Here is a 19,194-nt window from a genome sequence, read left to right on the forward strand (position 1 = left end):
GTGCGTTCACCGCGATGTCGCCAAACACGGATACGACCATCATGATGCTGTAAACAGAACCTGGATTCATCCGAAAAAATGACGTTTTACCATTCGTGCACCCAGGTTCGTCGTTGAGTACACCATCGCAGGCGCTCCTGTCTGTGCTGCAGCGTCAAGGGTAACCGCAGCCATGGTCTTCGAGCTGATAGTCCATGCTGCTGCAAACGTCGACGAACTGTTCGTGCAGATGGTTGTTGTCTAGCAAACGTCCCCATCTGTTGACTCAGGGATCGAGACGTGGCTGCACGATCCGTTACAGCTATGCGGATAAGATGCCTATCATCTCGACTGCTAGTGATACGAGGCCGTTAGGATCCAGCACGGCTTTCCGTATTACCCTCCTGAACCCACCGATTCCATATTCTGCTAACAGTCATTGGATCTCGGCCAACGCGAGCATCAATGTCGCGGTACGATAAACCGCAATCGCGATAGGGTACAATCCGACCTTTATCAAAGTCGGAAACGTGATGGTACGCATTTCTCCTCCTTACACGAGGTATCACAACAACGTTTCACCGGGCAACGCCGGTCAACTGCTGTTTGTGTATGAGAAATCGGTTGGAAACTTTCCTCATGTCAGCACGTTGTAGGTGTCACCACCGGCGTCAACCTTGTGTGAATTATCTGAAAAGTTAATCATTTGCATATCACAGCATCTTCTTTCTGTCGGTTAAATTTCGCGTCTGTAGCACGTCATCTTCGTGGTGTAGTAATTTTAATGGCCAGTAGTGTATTTTCGCACATCCGCTAACTGCAGGCTCTTACAAGTGCTAGAGCCTCGCCCCTGTACTTCTCTGATACCGTTGCCGCCAAAACTTAGTAATTGCTGCTGCTGGCGAAACAGTGTTCCCACCACGCGGCGCCGAGATGGAAGGGCGGTGTTAATTAACACCTCCCCCTCGAACATCTCGCGAACGCCTGCATGCTTCGGCGCCCAACAGCACGGGGAGGGTGGTACCCTACAGATGCTGACGTCATGTAAACCCGGCACAATTTCCGGCTGGCCCACACCAGTTGCTTAGCTCGGCTAATAAGTGTAAAACGGGTCGTGGACGATGTTCGGGCGCTGATAGAGTTTGGGTAGGTAGATAGGGCAGACTGGGAGTATTCGCCGCCGCTGCGTCCAATAGACTGTACTTTGTTCACCATAAAATTAAACTCTTGTGTAAACGAAGGCTCGCTGAGCGATTGGTCATCGACCACAGTGAACATCCAGCGACTGCTATAACTTATTACTCGAGGAAGTGAAGTGTAAACCAGTCCATATCCGGAAATAACTTGTTGACGTAGTAGTTCTAGAAGTTATATCCATCCTTGATATTGGACGTATCATGAGAGTAACAAAATTCATGTACAGAATGTGAAAAAAAAAGTTTTCCGTAATTTAAGATGGTGGCAATAAGGGCAAAAACAAGAGAAAAATGTCCGAAAAACATGGGCTTTACCTGAAGATCTACTGCGAAACATATCTCTTCTAATGCAAGTTCTTTGCTGTTACGAATGACCTACAACATGCCGGAAGGGATGGCTGAGCGGTTCTAGGAGCTACAATCTGGAACCGCGCGACCGCTACGGTCGCAGGTTCGAATCCTGCCTCGGGCATGGACATGTGTGATGTCCTTAGGTTAGTTAGATTTAAGTAGTTCTACGTTCTAGGGGACTGATGACCTCAGAAGTTAAGTCCCATAGTGCTCAGAGCCATTTGAACCATTTGAACCTACAACATAAAATAAACAAATGTGCCCCTGAAATAGAATTGGCTATCCAGAACAAATAATTTAACGATTTTAGGTTAGATTTGAAAAATTGCTTTGCTATATGTCAGACGTTCCGTGTTTTTGGACAAATGACCAAAAATCTTTGTTAGCTGCATATTGAACTTCTTTCTGAGTCACTGACAGCTTTAATAATGGGCAATAAAGGTCACGTTTTCCTCTTATAGTGTAGGTATGAGCATCACTATGCTTCTCAAATTATGATGGATTTTGATTTTTACGACGAATTTCATTAACGGATATATGTATTGTGACGGAGCACTTACAATGCCTAACACTGGAAGAGATGCCTACAAGGCGACAGCAACTGAACAGTGAATGATATTTTTACTGCTCTTTTTCATGCGGTCATACTTTCTAACTTATGAACTATTCCGTAAGACGTTAATGAGTTACAGAATATGTCAAGAGGTTAATTCGTTTGTTTCCGAGAGTAGGAATTACGCGAAGAAAAAACGTTGCGGGAATTAATTGTTTGAACAATTCGGTAATATGCTTCTTAGACTTCAACTTTTTGTCAATACACACCCAAAGGTTTGGAACATTCTACCCTGTTTACTGACTTCTGGTCATTTGCTGCGTTAATTTTTGGTGTTATTGTATTTGTTGTAGAGATCTACATACAGTGAGGTTCTTCAAAATTTAAGAAGAGTCCATTTTAAGAGAACCACTTAAGAATTCGTTGAAAAACTTCATTAAGATCCCTTCTATTGCTTTCTCCCTAACGGGATTTGTAATAGCACTAGTATTGTCTGCAAGACGTACCATTTCTGCTTGATGAATGTTATGTGGAAGCTCGATCATACACTCCTGGAAATTGAAATAAGAACACTGTGAATTCATTGTCCCAGGAAGGGGAAACTTTATTGACACATTCCTGGTGTCAGATACATCACATGATCACACTGACAGAACCACAGGCACATAGACACAGGCAACAGAGCATGCACATGTCGGCACTAGTACAGTGTATATCCACCTTTCGCAGCAATGCAGGCTGCTATTCTCCCATGGAGACGATCGTAGAGATGCTGGATGTAGTCCTGTGGAACGGCTTGCCATGCCATTTCCACCTGGCGCCTCAGTTGGACCAGCGTTCGTGCTGGACGTGCAGACCGCGTGAGACGACGCTTCATCCAGTCCCAAACATGCTCAATGGGGGACAGATTCGGAGATCTTGCTGGCCAGGGTAGTTGACTTACACCTTCTAGAGCACGTTGGGTGGCACGGGATACATGCGGACGTGCATTGTCCTGTTGGAACAGCAAGTTCCCTTGCCGGTCTAGGAATGGTAGAACGATGGGTTCGATGACGGTTTGGATGTACCGTGCACTATTCAGTGTCCCCTCGACGATCACCAGTGGTGTACGGCCAGTGTAGGAGATCGCTCCCCACACCATGATGCCGGGTGTTGGCCCTGTGTGCCTCGGTCGTATGCAGTCCTGATTGTGGCGCTCACCTGCACGGCGCCAAACACGCATACGACCATCATTGGCACCAAGGCAGAAGCGACTCTCATCGCTGAAGACGACACGTCTCCATTCGTCCCTCCATTCACGCCTGTCGCGACACCACTGGAGGCGGGCTGCACGATGTTGGGGCGTGAGCGGAAGACGGCCTAACGGTGTGGGGGACCGTAGCCCAGCTTCATGGAGACGGTTGCGAATGGTCCTCGCCGATACCCCAGGAGCAACAGTGTCCCTAATTTGCTGGGAAGTGGCGGTGCGGTCCCCTACGGCACTGCGTAGGATCCTACGGTCTTGGCGTGCATCCGTGCGTCGCTGCGGTCCAGTCCCAGGTCGACGGGCACGTGCACCTTCCGCCGACCACTGGCGACAACATCGATGTACTGTGGAGACCTCACGCCCCACGTGTTGAGCAATTCGGCGGTACGTCCACCCGGCCTCCCGCATGCCCACTATACGCCCTCGCTCAAAGTCCGTCAACTGCACATACGGTTCACGTCCACGCTGTCGCGGCATGCTACCAGTGTTAAAGACTGCGATGGAGCTCCGTATGCCACGGCAAACTGGCTGACACTGACGGCGGCGGTGCACAAATGCTGCGCAGCTAGCGCCATTCGACGGCCAACACCGCGGTTCCTGGTGTGTCCGCTGTGCCGTGCGTGTGATCATTGCTTGTACAGCCCTCTCGCAGTGTCCGGAGCAAGTATGGTGGGTCTGACACACCGGTGTCAATGTGTTCTTTTTTCCATTTTCAGGAGTGTATATAAAGGGAATAGGAGTGGGCCCATAATTGAACCTTGTGGTAGTCGCTGCGTGATTTCTTCCCAGTCACTAAATTTGCTCTGCTTCTAGCATTGTTTGAATTATTGAGCACAACTTTTTGCATTCTATTTGTCATGACTCAAACCACTGCTGCATTTTGAGAGAGTGATACAATCCATGCAATCAAACGTCTTGAAAAGATCTCAAAAGTCACCAACTACCCACATGTTATTATTTAAGGCCTACAAATTTGATGAGTGAATGTATAAATAGCTTTCATATTCTTGAAACCTTCTGGAATCCAAACTCTCATGTGCTAAGTAATTGTTTCTGTTTAGAATGTGAGACTACTCTTGAGTATGTTATTTATTCAAATATTTTGGAAAAAGATGCAGTAAGGAAACTGAGCGATTATTAATTCAGTCTTTCTTAGTGTTTTCTTATAAAGAGGTTTAACAACTGTGCATCAATAAACGCACGAGACAGATCTTTCTAGTGTAAGAGAAATTGCTTTGAAAATACTTAGATTAAGTGCTGAAAATGAAATATATTTACACGTAGTCGAATGACTGTCGCACATCGTAGTTATAAGTATGAAATGAAGCATGTTTACATTTGCCTTATTGGCGGTTGCTTGTTTGGTTTGTTGCAGTGTGGACTAATTTTTCCCGTGAGCAGAGAAGAAAAGAACAGCCGCCACCATGGACGCGATCAAGAAGAAGATGCAGGCGATGAAGCTGGAGAAGGACAATGCCATGGACAAGGCAGACACCTGCGAGCAGCAGGCTAAGGACGCCAATGCTCGCGCAGACAAGGTGCCTATCCCAATGTGGCTGTGGCTCCAACCGCAAAGGAGTAACAATAGCTGCAGAAAGCTGCTAACGGAACAGCAGTCAACTTCTGTTTAAAGCAAGACCTCTTGAGGAATCACAAAACATTCATTTTTTTAACAATGGCTGTCAAGTTTATAGCTAACAGCGTTTATATGATATTGTGTACTACTAATCGGCTATTGACGCACGGTACCAATTCAAGATGCCTATCTAACGGTTTCCAAATTGATTTTGATTACTTCATGTAACTATTGACCGAATTTATAAATTCAAGAAGCTTTCATACTGTACTTATTGAGAGTAGTTTTCCGTTTGACACAGCAAGACAAGTACTACAATTAGAATTTGTACGTAAGCCTTCAGGCGGCGTAACTCACGGCAGCCAAATTATCCACACGAAATTCATCTAGAATGTGAGAATGGAGCGCTGAGAGACTTCCAACAAACTTTACACGATCTCAGACCTTTACGAAACTTTTTATTGCTGACCACCCCTCCCTCCGTCCCAAACACACACAAGCACACACACACACACACACACACACACACACACACACACACACACACACACACAGCCGGCCGGGGTGGTCGAGCAATGACAGTTACGTGACAGTCTACTATCGATGTAATATGGACGTTACGTTCACCTAGACATAAGTACCAATGCGTAATCCATCAAATGTGCAATGGGTCTCGTATGTACATGAATGGCCTCCTCAACATTATATTCGCAAGTTACTTGAAAATGTCAATGAAAGCCGATACAGAAATAAAGGTCGGTAAATACACTGCAGCTGTTCTGGCCCTTCTTTATAATGATGTCGTTATGTGACGTATACTATGCTGGAGGCTCAATTGAACAAAAAATAAAAAATAAAAAAAATAAAAACCCAGATAAAAATGAAGAGAACAAAAAAAATTTAATGTCTGGAAGCCCTTTTTTAAGGTATTTATATGGAGTATAGCCTTGTAAGGAAGTGACAGTGGACGACAAGTAGGTCATACAAGAAGAGAAGTTTATTAAATGTGGTTTTATTGAAGAATGTTGAAGATTAGATAGGTAGATCGTGTAAGTATGAGTTTGAACATAACTGAACTGGGGCACAACCTGAGCTAAAGAAGTGAATAGGACACATCCTCAGGCATCGAAGAATCGTCAGTTTGGTGACTAGGAATAGTGTTGTGGGGAGGGGAGAAGGGATAAGGAATAAATTATAGAATGAGACCAAAGCTTGGGTACGCTAAGCACTTTCAGGTGGATGTATGTTGGAATACCTATGCAGGGATGAGAAGTTGCACAGGACAGAATAGCTCGTAGAGATGCATGAACCAATCTTCGGACTGAAGATTAAAGCAACAGTGTTCCGAATCCCAAAGTATGTATTTCAGTGAACATTGTAAAAACTTATTCTAAATTTGAAAAGCATTTCTCCGATTTATAGGTTGCGGTATAATACTGTCTTGTAGATTTCTAGTTCTGCCACTAAAAGACGGTGTGTTGTGTCCTAGGTGAATGAGGAGGTGCAGGAGCTGAAGAAGAAGCTGACCCAGGTGGAGGAGGACCTGGTGAACACCAAGAACAAGCTGGAGCAGGCCAACAAGGACCTCGAGGAGAAGGAGAAGACACTCCAGAACGTGAGTACCTGCTGGCGTCATTGGTAACCCCCAAACAAGTTGATGGCGTAACGGCTGAAAACTGGTTGGTAAAGTAATAAACAGTGCACAATATTAGATCAGTCTCATGTATTTTTTTTTATTCGTAACTAATAAAATATTCCAACAAGAATTGACGGAACATTGTTAATGCAAGTAAGTTAACAGTAATTTGCCGTCAAATTATGATAGTGGCCATTATTTTCGGACTGTATGCTACCCTTATATACAGGGTGGTCCATTGATCGTGACCGGGCCAAATATCTCATGAAATAAGCGTCAAACGAAAAAACTACAAAGAACGAAACTTGTCTAGCTTGAAGGGGGAAACCAGATAGCGCTATGATTGGCCCGCTAGATGGCGCTGCCATTGGTCAAACGGATATCAACTGCGTTTTTTTAAATAGATTACACATTCGTGTAGTTCGTAAAGAAATATGAATGTTTTAGATGGATCACTTTTTTCGCTTTGTGATAGATGGCGCTGTAATAGTCACAAACATATGGTTCACAATTTTAGACGAATAGTTGGTAACAGGTAGGTCTTTTAAATTGAAATACAGAACGTAGGTCCGTTTGAACATTTTATTTCGGTTGTTCCAATTGGATACATGTACCTTTCTGAACTTACCATTTCCGAGAACGCATGCTGTTACAGCGTGATTACCTGTAAATACCACATTAATGCAATAAATACTCAAAATGATGTCCGTCAACCTCAATGCATTTGGATATACGTGTGACGACATTCCTCTCAACAGCGAGCAGTTCGCCTTCTGTAATGTTTGCACATGAACTGACAATGCGCTTACGCATGTTGTCAGGCGTTGTCGGTGGATCGCGATAGCAAATATCCTTCAACTTTCCCCACAGAAAGAAATCCGGGGACGTCAGATCGGGTGAACGTGCGGGCCATGGTATGGTGCTTCGACGACCAATCCACGTGTCATGAAATATGCTATTCAATACCGCTTCAACCGCACGCGAGCTATGTGCCGGACATCCATCATGTTGGAAGTACATCGCCATTCTGCCATGCAGTGAAACATCTTGTAGTAACATCGGTAGAACATTGCGTAGGATATCAGCATACATTGCACCATTTAGATTGCCATCGATAAAATGGGGGCCAATTATCCTTCCTCTCATGATGTCACACCATACATTAACCCGCCAAGGTCGCTGATGTTCCACTTGTCACAGCCATCGTGGATTTTCCGTTGTCCAATAGTGCATATTATGCCGGTTTACGTTACCGCTTTTGGTGAATGACGCTTCGTCGCTAAACAGAACGCGTGCAAAAAATCTGTCATCGTCCCGTAATTTCTCTCGTGCCCAGTGGCAGAACTGTACATGACGTTCAAAGTCGTCGCCATGCAATTCCTGGTCCATAGAAATATGGTACGAGTGCAATCGATGTTGATGTAGCATTCTCAACACCGACGTTTTTGAGATTCCCGATTCTCGCGCAATTTGTCTGCTACTGATGTGCGAATTAGCCGCGACAGCAGCTAAAACTCCTACTTGGGCATCATCATTTGTTGCAGGTCGTGGTTGACGTTTCACATGTGGCTAAACACTTCCTGTTTCCTTACATAACGTAACTATCCGGCGAGCGGCCCGGACACTTGGATGATGTCGTCCAGGATACGGAGCAGCATACATAGCACACGCCCGTTGGGCATTTTTATCACAATAGCCATACATCAACACGATATCGACCTTTTCCGCAATTGATAAACGGTCCATTTTAACACGGGTAATGTATCACGAAGCAAATATCGTCCGCACTGGCGGAATGTTACGTGATACCACGTACCTATACGTTTGTGACTATTACAGCGCCATCTATCACAAAGCGAAAAAAGTGATCAACTAAAACATTCATATTTCTTTACGTACTACACGAATATGTAATAAAAATGGGGGTTCCTATTTTAAAAAAACGCAGTTGATATCCGTTTCACCATGCCAGCGCCATCCAGCGGGCCAACCATAGCGCCATCTGGTTTCCCCCTTTAAGCTAGACGAGTTTCTTTCTTTGTAGTTTTTTCGTTTGATGCTTATTTCGTGAGATATTTGGCCCGGTCACTATCAATGGACCACCCTATATAAATGGAATATATATACAGGGTGTACCGGAAATGTTTCGTCAAACATTGGGGGTTGTAGAGGATTTCTTGAGGAACAAATAGAGACAGCAACCTGTTCCGGAAATGTCGTCCTATGTCGTCCAATGACGCTACAGAGCGTCGAAGTTATAGGACCAGCGTCTCCCATTTGGCCACCCTTTCGGCAGTAAACGTGATTTTGTACGCTGACGGACCGTAGGCCGAACGCCTTGTAATACTGTTTATTATTCAATGATCACGTTTGATTGCCACGACCGCCAGCGGAGAAGATTGATCTGTCTGCTGCATTGACAGACCTTGTATCATACGAACGCGATGCTCTATTGCATTGGTGGATGACGATTCCAGACAAACGTTTTCATCTGCTGTCCGTACAGAGTTCCAGGAAAAAAAAAAAAGAACTGGGGATAGAAACCCGTGTTGGAAACCAACATCCACTGAAGCAACAGAGCAGCTCATTGATAAGAGATAAGGTCTTTCTACGCAGCTAGCTCCATCTTCTCCACTGGCGACAGTAACAATTAGCCGCAATCACTAACAAACAGCATTGCGCGACTTCCACCTACGCTCCGTCAAAGTCACATTTGCTGCCGAAAGGGCGGCCTTATGGCAGTTGCCTGCGCCTGTGGCTTCGACGCTCTATAGCATCACTGGACGGCGTTTCCAGACACAGGTTCCTATCCTCGATTTGTTCCTCAAGGCACCCTCTACAACCGATCGAAGTTCGTTGCAAAGTTTCTGGGGCACCCTGTATGAGTAAATATGTGTTTCTGTGATGGCTGAGTATCTGTCCTTGTTTTGTTTCGCTCGATGTGTGAAAATTTGCTGTAAAACGAGGACAGAATCTCGACAATCGCAGTAGCCAGAAGGCATATATTCGTTGCATTCTCAGCAAAATCCCGCCGCGAAATACTTACGAAATGTCTCTGAAATTAAGTGTGAAACGATACACAAAGTGGCTGGAAGTGTAACTTGAGGTGCTGGGTGTGCGTGTGTTCGACAGGCGGAGAGCGAGATGGCCGCCCTGAACAGGAAGCTGCAGCTGATTGAGGAGGACCTCGAGAGGTCAGAGGAGCGACTCGCCACCGCCTCCACCAAGCTGGCCGAGGCGTCAGAGGCCGCTGAGGAGTCCAAGCGGTGGGTAGCCGACGCTTTGGAGGCTGTCGGCGGACTTAGATACGGCTACGTTTCTTGTAAATGGTGTTAATACGAAGCCTCTGCTAGTAATATAGAATCACGAATCCGTCGATTCTGTGGATAATTTTGCGGTTGTCCAGGCTTGCTGGTCTACGGATCTCTGTGTGTTTGAAGTGACGGTTGAGGGTGGATGTAACAAATAAAATATTTGCAGATTTTTCCCCTCCACGTTTCGTGCATGAAAATGCGAGATGCTCTGAACAATATGGCTGCATCATTGTTGCCACCTTACAATTCTTGTAAGACTTGTCCAACTTACCATTATGACACCGCATCTATTTTGCGAAAACTTCATAAGTGCTTGGATGGAAAACGTATTCCACTTGTCTGTGGCCTATCGTGTTGTAGATTTACTGTGTAACTTCATTTACAGCGAGCTCAATGGCCAGCGTGAGAAGTTCTACAATCAACGTCTCCGCCACCTTACCATCCTTGGCTAAATTATGTCACTTTGAATGGCGGATGTGTACAGGACTGACTTCACCAGATTTCGTAGTCGCAGATTCATTTTTCGAGGTGATAATTACAACTTTATGACTACCCCTGTACATCTGTAGGGATGATTTATTTCCAGAATATGTTACTCAACACTTTGATAAAGTTATACTCTCAGTTCAGTTCGTTAATAGCACGAAAAAAATAAAGATATGGGGAAAGTTCATGAAACCCGGAAGCTGTACGGTCGTTGGAACACTTTTGGCAAGGCAAAATTGACAATTCCTGGCTGAGTGAGGCGGTATTTTTGGCTCCATGCATTTCGCTGGTTATCTAGTCCCTCCGGGCTGCGAAAGTGACGGTATATCCGGAGTGCAAAATAGAAGAGCGCCGGGGCAATCGGTTCACGCGATGAAATTATCTGCGACGAGAGAGAACGGATTGAAAGCAGCCACTCACAGTGCCATGGTGTTCCATTAAAGCGCGGCCCGCCGCTGATAGAGAAGTGCATAGCTCTCCAGAGCAGTAGTTGAAAAACGCAACGAACGCGAATTTCTGCGCCAAATATCGGTGAATACTATATGGTGTTATGTCGGAGGGCATAGAAGAATTATGTCCAATAATAATACGTTTGTTTTAGAATTTCAAACTCAGTTTTTTTGTCGCAATTTAAAGCTTATTTGCAGTTTCGTTGGTATTTATATTGTCACGCCGTAAACACAATCAAGACCGAATTAGAAATCAGGGTCATTAATAAAGTGCAGAAGTTACGGAGAATGATTTATAAAAACGTCGAATCTATATCGCTAAACGACTAACCCTGTTCACTGTTGATCGTTCATGATCTCAGCAGCAGGTCGCCTATCTAACGACTTCCAACGACAACAAAAATATAGTTTTCAGTAATTCATATATTTACTGACGGTATTTAAAACTAGTCTTCATCCTCTCATTAAGAAATTTAATCTTATTTTAAAGGTTTAACACATTAAGACAAATAATTAAAGTGGAAACTACGTAAATGTTTTGAAGCAGCGTAAATCACCCTGATTGTATTTATCCAGCATTTGAGAATGGGAGCATTAGCGACTTAACAACAAGCATTATATACAGTGTGTTTCAAAACTACTGCGCTAAACTTTGGCTTGTTGTAGAAGGTGTCTTGAGCAACCCGTATCTGGAAAAGTCATCCAACGACGCTGCAGACTGTCGAAATTATAGGCTCCGGCGCCTGTATATGTACACTAGGAGAGCAAAAGTATCTGGGCACCTCACTGGAACAGACTTACAAGTCCGTGACGCCCTCCATCGGTAATGCTGGAATTCAATAAGGTGTTGGCCCACCCTTGGCCTTGATGACAGCTTCCATACTCGCAGGTATGCCTTCAATCACCTGCTGGAAGGTTTCTTGGCGGTGTTGGCCCACCCTTGGCCTTGATGACAGCTTCCATACTCGCAGGTATGCCTTCAACCACCTGCTGGAAGGTTTCTTGGGGAATGACAGCCCATTCCTCACGGAGTGCTGCACTGAGGAGAGGTATCGATGTCGGTCGGTGAGGCCTGACACGAAGTCGGAATCCCAAAACACCCAAAGGTATTCTATAGGATTCAGGTCTGGACTCTGTGCAGGATGTCATTGTGTAACCACTCCGCCACAGCCCGTGCATTATGAACAGGTTCTCGATCGTGTTGAAAGATGCAATCGCCTTCCCCGAATTGCTCTTCAACAGTGGGAAGCAAGAAGGTGCTTAAAACATCAATGTAGGCCTGTGCTGTGATAGTACAACAAAGGGTGCAAGCTCCCTCCATGAAAAACGCGACCACACCATAACACCACCGCCCCCGAATTTTACTGTTGGCACTACACCCGCTCGCAGATGACGTTCACCAGTCATTCACCATACCCACACCCTGCCACCGGATCGCCACATTGTGTGCCGTGACTAATCACTCCACACATCGTTTTTTACACTGTTCAATAATCCAATGTTTACGTTCCTTATACCAAGCGAGGCATCATTTAGCATTTACCGGCGTGATGTGTGGCTTACGAGCAACCGCTCGACCATGAAATCCAAGTTTTCTCACGTCCCGCCTAACTGTAATAGTACTTGCAGTGGATGCTGATGGAGTTTGGAATTCCTGTCTGATGAAAAGGATAGATGTCTGCCTATTACACATTACAACCCTCTTCAACTGTCAGTCAACAGACGAGGTCGGCCTGTACGCTTTTGCATTGTACGTATCCCGTCACGTTTAGTTTAGGAGTGTAGAAATCTCGCGTACAGACGTATAACACCAGTGACACCAAATCACCTGACCGCGCTCGAAGTCCGTGAGTTCCGCGGAGCGCTCCATTCTGCTCTCTCTCGATCTATAATGAGTACTGAGATCGCTGATATGGAATACCTGGCTGTAGGCGGAAGCACATTCCACCTAATATGAAAAACGTATGTTTTTGGCGGTGTCCAGATATTTTTGATCACATTGTGTGTGTATATACAGCGTTATTCCGCGATAATGTGAATAACTTTCAGGGATGATGGAGAACGATAAATGCACCAATTTGAGTTAAGGGACCCTAGTCCGGAAACGAACGAGTTGAAAGCTAGAGGCGAAAATCGTTCTGAAATACGTGTACGGGTACTGTTGTTGGTAAGCAACTCTCAGAGGTGGCAGTATGGACCAAAACAAGAAAAAAAGCACTTGTTCAGTAGAGGGGATGTGTTTCACTGTAGCAAAGACGAACAAGCACTCTTAGTTTCTCAGGTATGCGTTGTAGAGTCCGTGTTTACTGGACTTTTTTTCCTTGTTTTGGTCCACTCTATCACCTCCGAAAGCAGTCAGCAAAAGCAACACCGGCACACGTATCGCACCAACAGAGGTATCAGAACGATTTTCGCTTATAACTTTCGACTCGTTCGTTTCCGGACTTTGGCCTTAAATTCTCCATCATCCCTGGAAGTTTGTAACATCATCATGGAACAACGCTGTATATACGTACATATATAGGTGCCGACGATTATAACTTCGACTCTCTGTAGTGTAGTTCGATGATTTGTTTTCGGACACGTGCTCCTATCCTCAGTTTGTTCCTCAAGACACCTTTTGAATCCCCTGGAAGTTTGTCGGTGTGATTTTGAAACACCACGTATAATCTCAAACTTTTTCTGGCTTGCCCCGCCCCCCCCTCTCCCCCTGCCCACAAAATGATGAAAGGAAAAAATTATATTACTTACTGCATTTTGGCTGTTTGTCCAGTAAAACTTCAGCACCAGGCATGAGATTTAATTTATTACTTCTTTACTAATAATCCTAGACGCAACACATTTTGTAGACAATATCCAAATGAGCTGCTAAATTTACTTGTAAAATTATATCATTGTACTGCATATAATTCGGGAGATATTACGTCATAAACACGCAGATGCGTGAAAAAACTAGCTTTTGCCTCAAACGGAATTAAAATTACCTAGACTGCACCATCCGGTGTTTGATAATGAGAGCACTTAACGACTTCCAACAAACTTTAAATATTTCAAACCTTTCCTAAACTTTTCCTCTCTTGCTTACTTATCGTCATATATTTAAGACATTAACTCGTTAGTAAAGTAATCAGATGTTTCAAGTTCTTTTATAGGTTGGATTTTGAATATTTAAAGAATCAGGGTTTGGGGCTTTACTGGTATCCCAGAATATACAGACATTGCAAACGTACAAAATTTCGAGAACCTTCCAGAAACGATAAATGGCCACCCGCAGCACAGCAGCCACCGGCGCTAACCGCTACGGCTCACTGCACGCAGAATAACTAGCAGAATTATTAACGCCATATTTAGTGGATTTTTTTAGTTACTCTTCTGTCCACGCAAAATCTCTTTTTTGCTCTCATCTGGACATAGATTGCTGGACGCACATCTACTTAACTCAAGAAAAATCCGCACACATTCACGTCGAGATTCTTTTGGTTTTCAGGTTTCAAATGGTTCAGATGGCTCTGAGAAGTATGGGACTTAACATGTATGGTCATCAGTCCCACTTCAGGTTTCAGCCTTCCTTTCTCGTTAGCTACGTGATATGGAACATTTCACTCTCCTGGCAGCAATGTAAGATGGATGTTGCAGAAACTGTGGACGACTTTGTTCAGCTGGCATCTATTATCAGACCAGCAATGAAGTGTTTCATGTCATTCAGAAGCTGGCCGCTGTGGCCGAGCGGTTCTAGGCGCTTCAGTCCGGAACCACGCAGCTGCTGTGGTCGCAGGTTCGAATCCTGCCTCGGGCATGGATGTGTGTGATGTCCTTAGGTTAGTTAGATTTAAGTAGTTCTAAGTCTAGGGGACTGATGACCTCAGATGTTAAGTCCCATAGTGCTTAGAGCCATTTGAACCATTTTGTCACTCAGATAACGAAAAATGAAGTATGAGAACTAGAAAACCAAAAGAAATCGACGTGAGGATGAGCCTATTTTACAAAATTTAGTAGCTTAGAGTTCCTACATAACTATGGTCACTGTCTATATCATATTATTACATCTTCTGACAATGTTGGTTTACAACTGTCATTTCTAACTTTATACCAAAGAAACACATTTTCATTTGCATTAATTTTCCTCTTTTTCTTGTTCTCACTGTCAGTGGTTTGTCTGCAGATATTGCTCGATACTGCGTGTTCTGTACGCTAGAATGTCCCGGTGTCGAAAAGCTTCAAATTCTCCGTGAGCTCCGTGTGAATCAGCTCAAAAATGTTCAAATGTGTATGAATTCCTAAGAGACAAAACTGTTGAGGTCATCGGTCCATAGACTTATACACTACTTAAACTAACACTTGTGCTAAGAACAACACACACACCCATTCCCGAGGGAGGACTCGAACCTCCGGCGGGAGGGGCCGCGCAATCTGTGACATGGCGCCTCAAACTCACAGCCACTTCGCGCGGCAGAATCAGCTACAATCGCCTGTATCATCTGTGTCTGAAGCGAGTTACATTTTAGGTAGCTGGAACAGTTAACAATCAACCGATTAATTGAGGTCAGAATGTTTTTAGAGGTGCTAAGTTTCGCCCCTTTGTTGGTTGATGCTGTATGCGGAGGAAGTCCATGGTGGTAGTGCTATTGTTATTCGTTAGCTCTAAGAATAATATCTACTATCTCTGACACTGAAATATGAAGTCTTGTTTAATTTACTTGTTTACACTATACTGCCTTATGTGCTATCATATTTTGAGGCAATTCCGTGAAATCACCAAGAATACTCTTAACCTAGAAAAGAGCGATCAGGCAAATCTGCGGTGTCGTTTCGTGAAAGTCGTGTAGCCCGAGAGTCTTGGAATTCTAACTCTGGTAGTCCAGCATAGGATTTATTTTTGATAATACTAACTTCTTTAGAAAAAACAGCAACATTCATTCGGTGAACACTTGACGAAAAATCGATTTTCGCTAGAACACAGTATCATAGATTGTACAAGGAGGTGTGCATTTGTTCAGCAGGCTTCACTTTTAATAGGCTTCCAGCAGAACTGAAAAGAGACTCTTCAAATAAAACAAAGAGTTGAAAGCTTTCCTACTTGTACACTACTTCTTTCTCTTATTTGCTTTGTAGTGTGTTATTTATTCGTATACTGTCTCAAAATATGTTTATCATCCTTTATTAATTCTTTAGTTTATTCTGTTTATAAATTTTCTAAACTGCATTGAGTAACTTGTTCCGTACCTAAGTAGCTTTGCTTAGTAAGTTTCTAACGTACCTCATAACGAAAGTAATTGAAGAGTGGACATGGAGAACGTTCTAAGTGCCAAATCTGACATTTGTCTGGAGAATGAAAAAGAAATCTATATCTGTTTGTACATAACTGATTTGCATCCAAAAAACTGAGAAGTTATTATGTTACCATAGGATTATGCTGCTCACCGCATCACTGCAAAGAATATTGAGACAAATTAGAAAATAAATACTTTATTACGAACGTTCTAAGTGCCATACCAGGAAACATAGTCGTTCTAACTGCAGAAAGAAATTTTTTACAAATTTATTCTTGCAAAAAGAAAAGAGAACAGCATCCATCCATTGTTAATACAGGTATTTATTTACACAAATAGCTTTGTCACCGGTTTCGAACTGACTTTCTTCAGACTGCTATTCCGGTTTATATTACGTTTGTTGCTGTTTACGTTACTTGCTGGCTGTTTTTTCCCAACCACTAATGTAAACAACAACAAATTAATATAAAAGTGGGCAGCCATCTGAAGCTAAATCTCTCGATTAGAAACTGTTAACGGGGTTATTTGTGTAAATAACTAACATCATTGTCAGTGGCTGTTTGTTGTTTCCTTCTTTGGAGCAATCGTATTTCGTATACAGCGACAGTCTCAAAAATGTCAGTTTTCGACAAAACGAAAGGAAATGTTCATCCAAACGCCATCAATAGTGACGTACCACGTTTTATCTAAGTTAACATAAGAACAGAAACACAGCATTAAGTTTTCAACTGTCAGAACTGTTATTACACTACTGGCCACTAAAATTGCTGCACCACGAAGATGACGTTCTACAGACACGAAATTTAAAGGACAGGAAGTAGATGCTGTGATATGCAAATGATTAGCATTTCAGAGCATTCACACAAGGTTGGCGCCGGTGGTGACACCTACAACGTGCTGACATGAGGAAAGTTTCCAACCGATTTCTCATATACAAACAGCAGTTGACCGGCGTTGCCTGGTGAAACGTTATTGTGATGCCTCGTGTGAGGAGCAGAAATGCGTACCAACCCGTTTCCGACTTTGATAAAGGTCGGATTGTAGCCTATCGCGATTGCGGTTTATCGTATCGCAACATTGCTGCTCGCGTTGGTGGAGGTCCAATGACTGTTAGCAGAATATGGAAGCGGTGGGTTCAGGAGGGTAATACGGAACACCGCGCTGGATCCCAATGGCCTCGTATCACTAGCAGTCAAGATGACAGGCATCTTATCCGCATGGCTGTAACGAATCGTGCAGCCACGTCTCGATCCTTGAGTCAACTGAAGGGGACATTTGCAAGATTGCAACCATCTGCACGAACAGTTCGACGACGTTTGCAGCAGCATGGACTATCAGCTCGGAGACCATGGCTGCGGTTACCCTTGACGCTGCATCACAGACAGGGGCGCCTGCGATGGTGTACTCAATGACGAACCTTGGTGCACGAATGGTAAAACGTAATTTTTTCAGATGAATCCAGGTTCTGTTTACAGCATCATGATGGTCGCATCTGTGTTTGGTGACATCGCGGTGAACGCACATTGGAAGCGTGTATTCGTCATCGCCATACTGGCGTATCACCCGGCGTGATGGTATGGGGTGCCATTGGTTACACGTCTCGGTCACTTCTTGTTCGCACTGACGGCACTTTGAACAGTGGACGTTACATTTCAGATGTGTTACGACCCGTGGATCTACCCTTCATTCGATCCCTGCGAAACCCTACATTTCAGCAGGATAATGCACGACCGGATGTTGCAGGTCCTGTACGGGCTTTTCTGGACACATAAAATGTTCGACTGCTGCCGTGGCCAGATCTCTCAGCAATTGAAACGTCTGGTCAATGGTGGCCGAACAACTGGCTCGTCACAATACGCCAGTCACTACTCTTGATGAACTGTGGTATCATGTTGAGGCTGCATGGGCAGCTGTACCTGTACACGCCATCCAAGCTCTGTTTGACTCAATGCCCAGACCTATTAAGGCCGTTATTACGCCCAGAGTTGGTTGTTCTGGATACTGATTTCTCAGGATCTATGCCCCCAAATTGCGTGAAAATGTAATCACATGTCAGTTTTAGTATAATATATTTGTCAAATGAATACCCGTTTATCATCTGCATTTCTTCTTGGTGTAGCAATTTTAATGGCCAGTAGTGTATGGAAGACTTTCTCCGTAGTGTGACATCAGGTTGCAGTCTAGGGACATGTAAAAAAGTGCTGAGAACACAATAGCACTGCAAACTTGTTTAGTGAAAAAATGGCGCTTGGAACGTTTTACATTGAATTCCTCAATTAACAGCGTAGAAAAAGGTGTGATATTATGTGCTAAGTGAGAGGTGAACTGTGTCCACAGAATGTGCAAAGTGCTGGAGAACCGCAGCTTGCAGGACGAGGAGCGCATGGACCAGCTGACCAACCAGCTCAAGGAGGCCCGACTGCTCGCTGAGGACGCCGACGGAAAGTCCGACGAGGTGCGTCAGTCGAGCACCCACCACCGTACGAATGGAGGGGTGGGCGGAAGAAAGTGCTAGTTCTCGATTTCGCAACGACTGGTCTGATCACATTATCTGCCGTGTTTTCGAGTGCCCCAAGTGCTGTGCCATTTATCTTCAAAACCCATATTACTTCTTGTCCAGAACCAAAATAAAATCATAACAAGTATATGTTGTTAAGCTACCAGAGGACATAAACAAGCATGATTACTTTTCTTACATATTTGTTCATTACGAAGATACAAACGGCAGGACATTTTCTTATATAGCATCCTATACCTTTTATTTGGTAATCTATTACCTCTCTTTAAGATATGTTCTGGAGCGTGTCACTATTCACGTAAACATGACGTTATTAGTAATTTAACACAAAATTTCCTTTGACTTTCCCGTATTAGCAACAAGTGCAGTTACTTGGGATAGCTTGGCTCGTCCACTTGCTAGAGTTACACTAAATAAACGGAAACATAAGGAAAACGCACGCCGCTAATTCCACCGTCAACCGTCTTCAGTTGAATGTACATTGGTGACCTAAAACATTATGACTACATGCTTAACAGCTTGTTTGTCCGTGTTTGGAACGAAATAAATCACTGATCTGCGTATAAGAGATTCGACAATTTGTTGGTAGATTTATGGAGGTATGTGACATTAAATGTCAA

The 19,194-nt window shown here is 44.0% G+C and overlaps 1 protein-coding gene across 3 annotated transcripts in view; it reads left to right on the plus strand.

Moving 5' to 3' along the window:
* Nucleotides 1-19,194, plus strand: part of LOC124621855 (tropomyosin-1) — a 104,336-nt gene that overhangs the window by 31,592 nt on the left and 53,550 nt on the right. For 2 of the 3 annotated variants that reach the window (XR_006980577.1, XM_047147309.1), the window contains exons 2-5: nucleotides 4,701-4,863; nucleotides 6,391-6,516; nucleotides 9,670-9,803; nucleotides 18,394-18,511. Coding sequence is in view for 1 of the 3 variants with exons in the window: in XM_047147309.1 (XP_047003265.1) it covers nucleotides 4,750-4,863; nucleotides 6,391-6,516; nucleotides 9,670-9,803; nucleotides 18,394-18,511 (492 nt within the window). In the remaining 2 variants the exon portion in view is untranslated. Of the gene's footprint in view, nucleotides 1-1,152; nucleotides 1,167-3,990; nucleotides 3,995-4,700; nucleotides 4,864-6,390; nucleotides 6,517-9,669; nucleotides 9,804-18,393; nucleotides 18,512-19,194 lie in introns of those variants that run through there. The other variant, XR_006980578.1, reaches the window with a different exon arrangement.

Source organism: Schistocerca americana, chromosome 7 (genome assembly GCF_021461395.2).
Source record: "Schistocerca americana isolate TAMUIC-IGC-003095 chromosome 7, iqSchAmer2.1, whole genome shotgun sequence".
Lineage (NCBI taxonomy): Eukaryota > Metazoa > Arthropoda > Insecta > Orthoptera > Acrididae > Schistocerca > Schistocerca americana.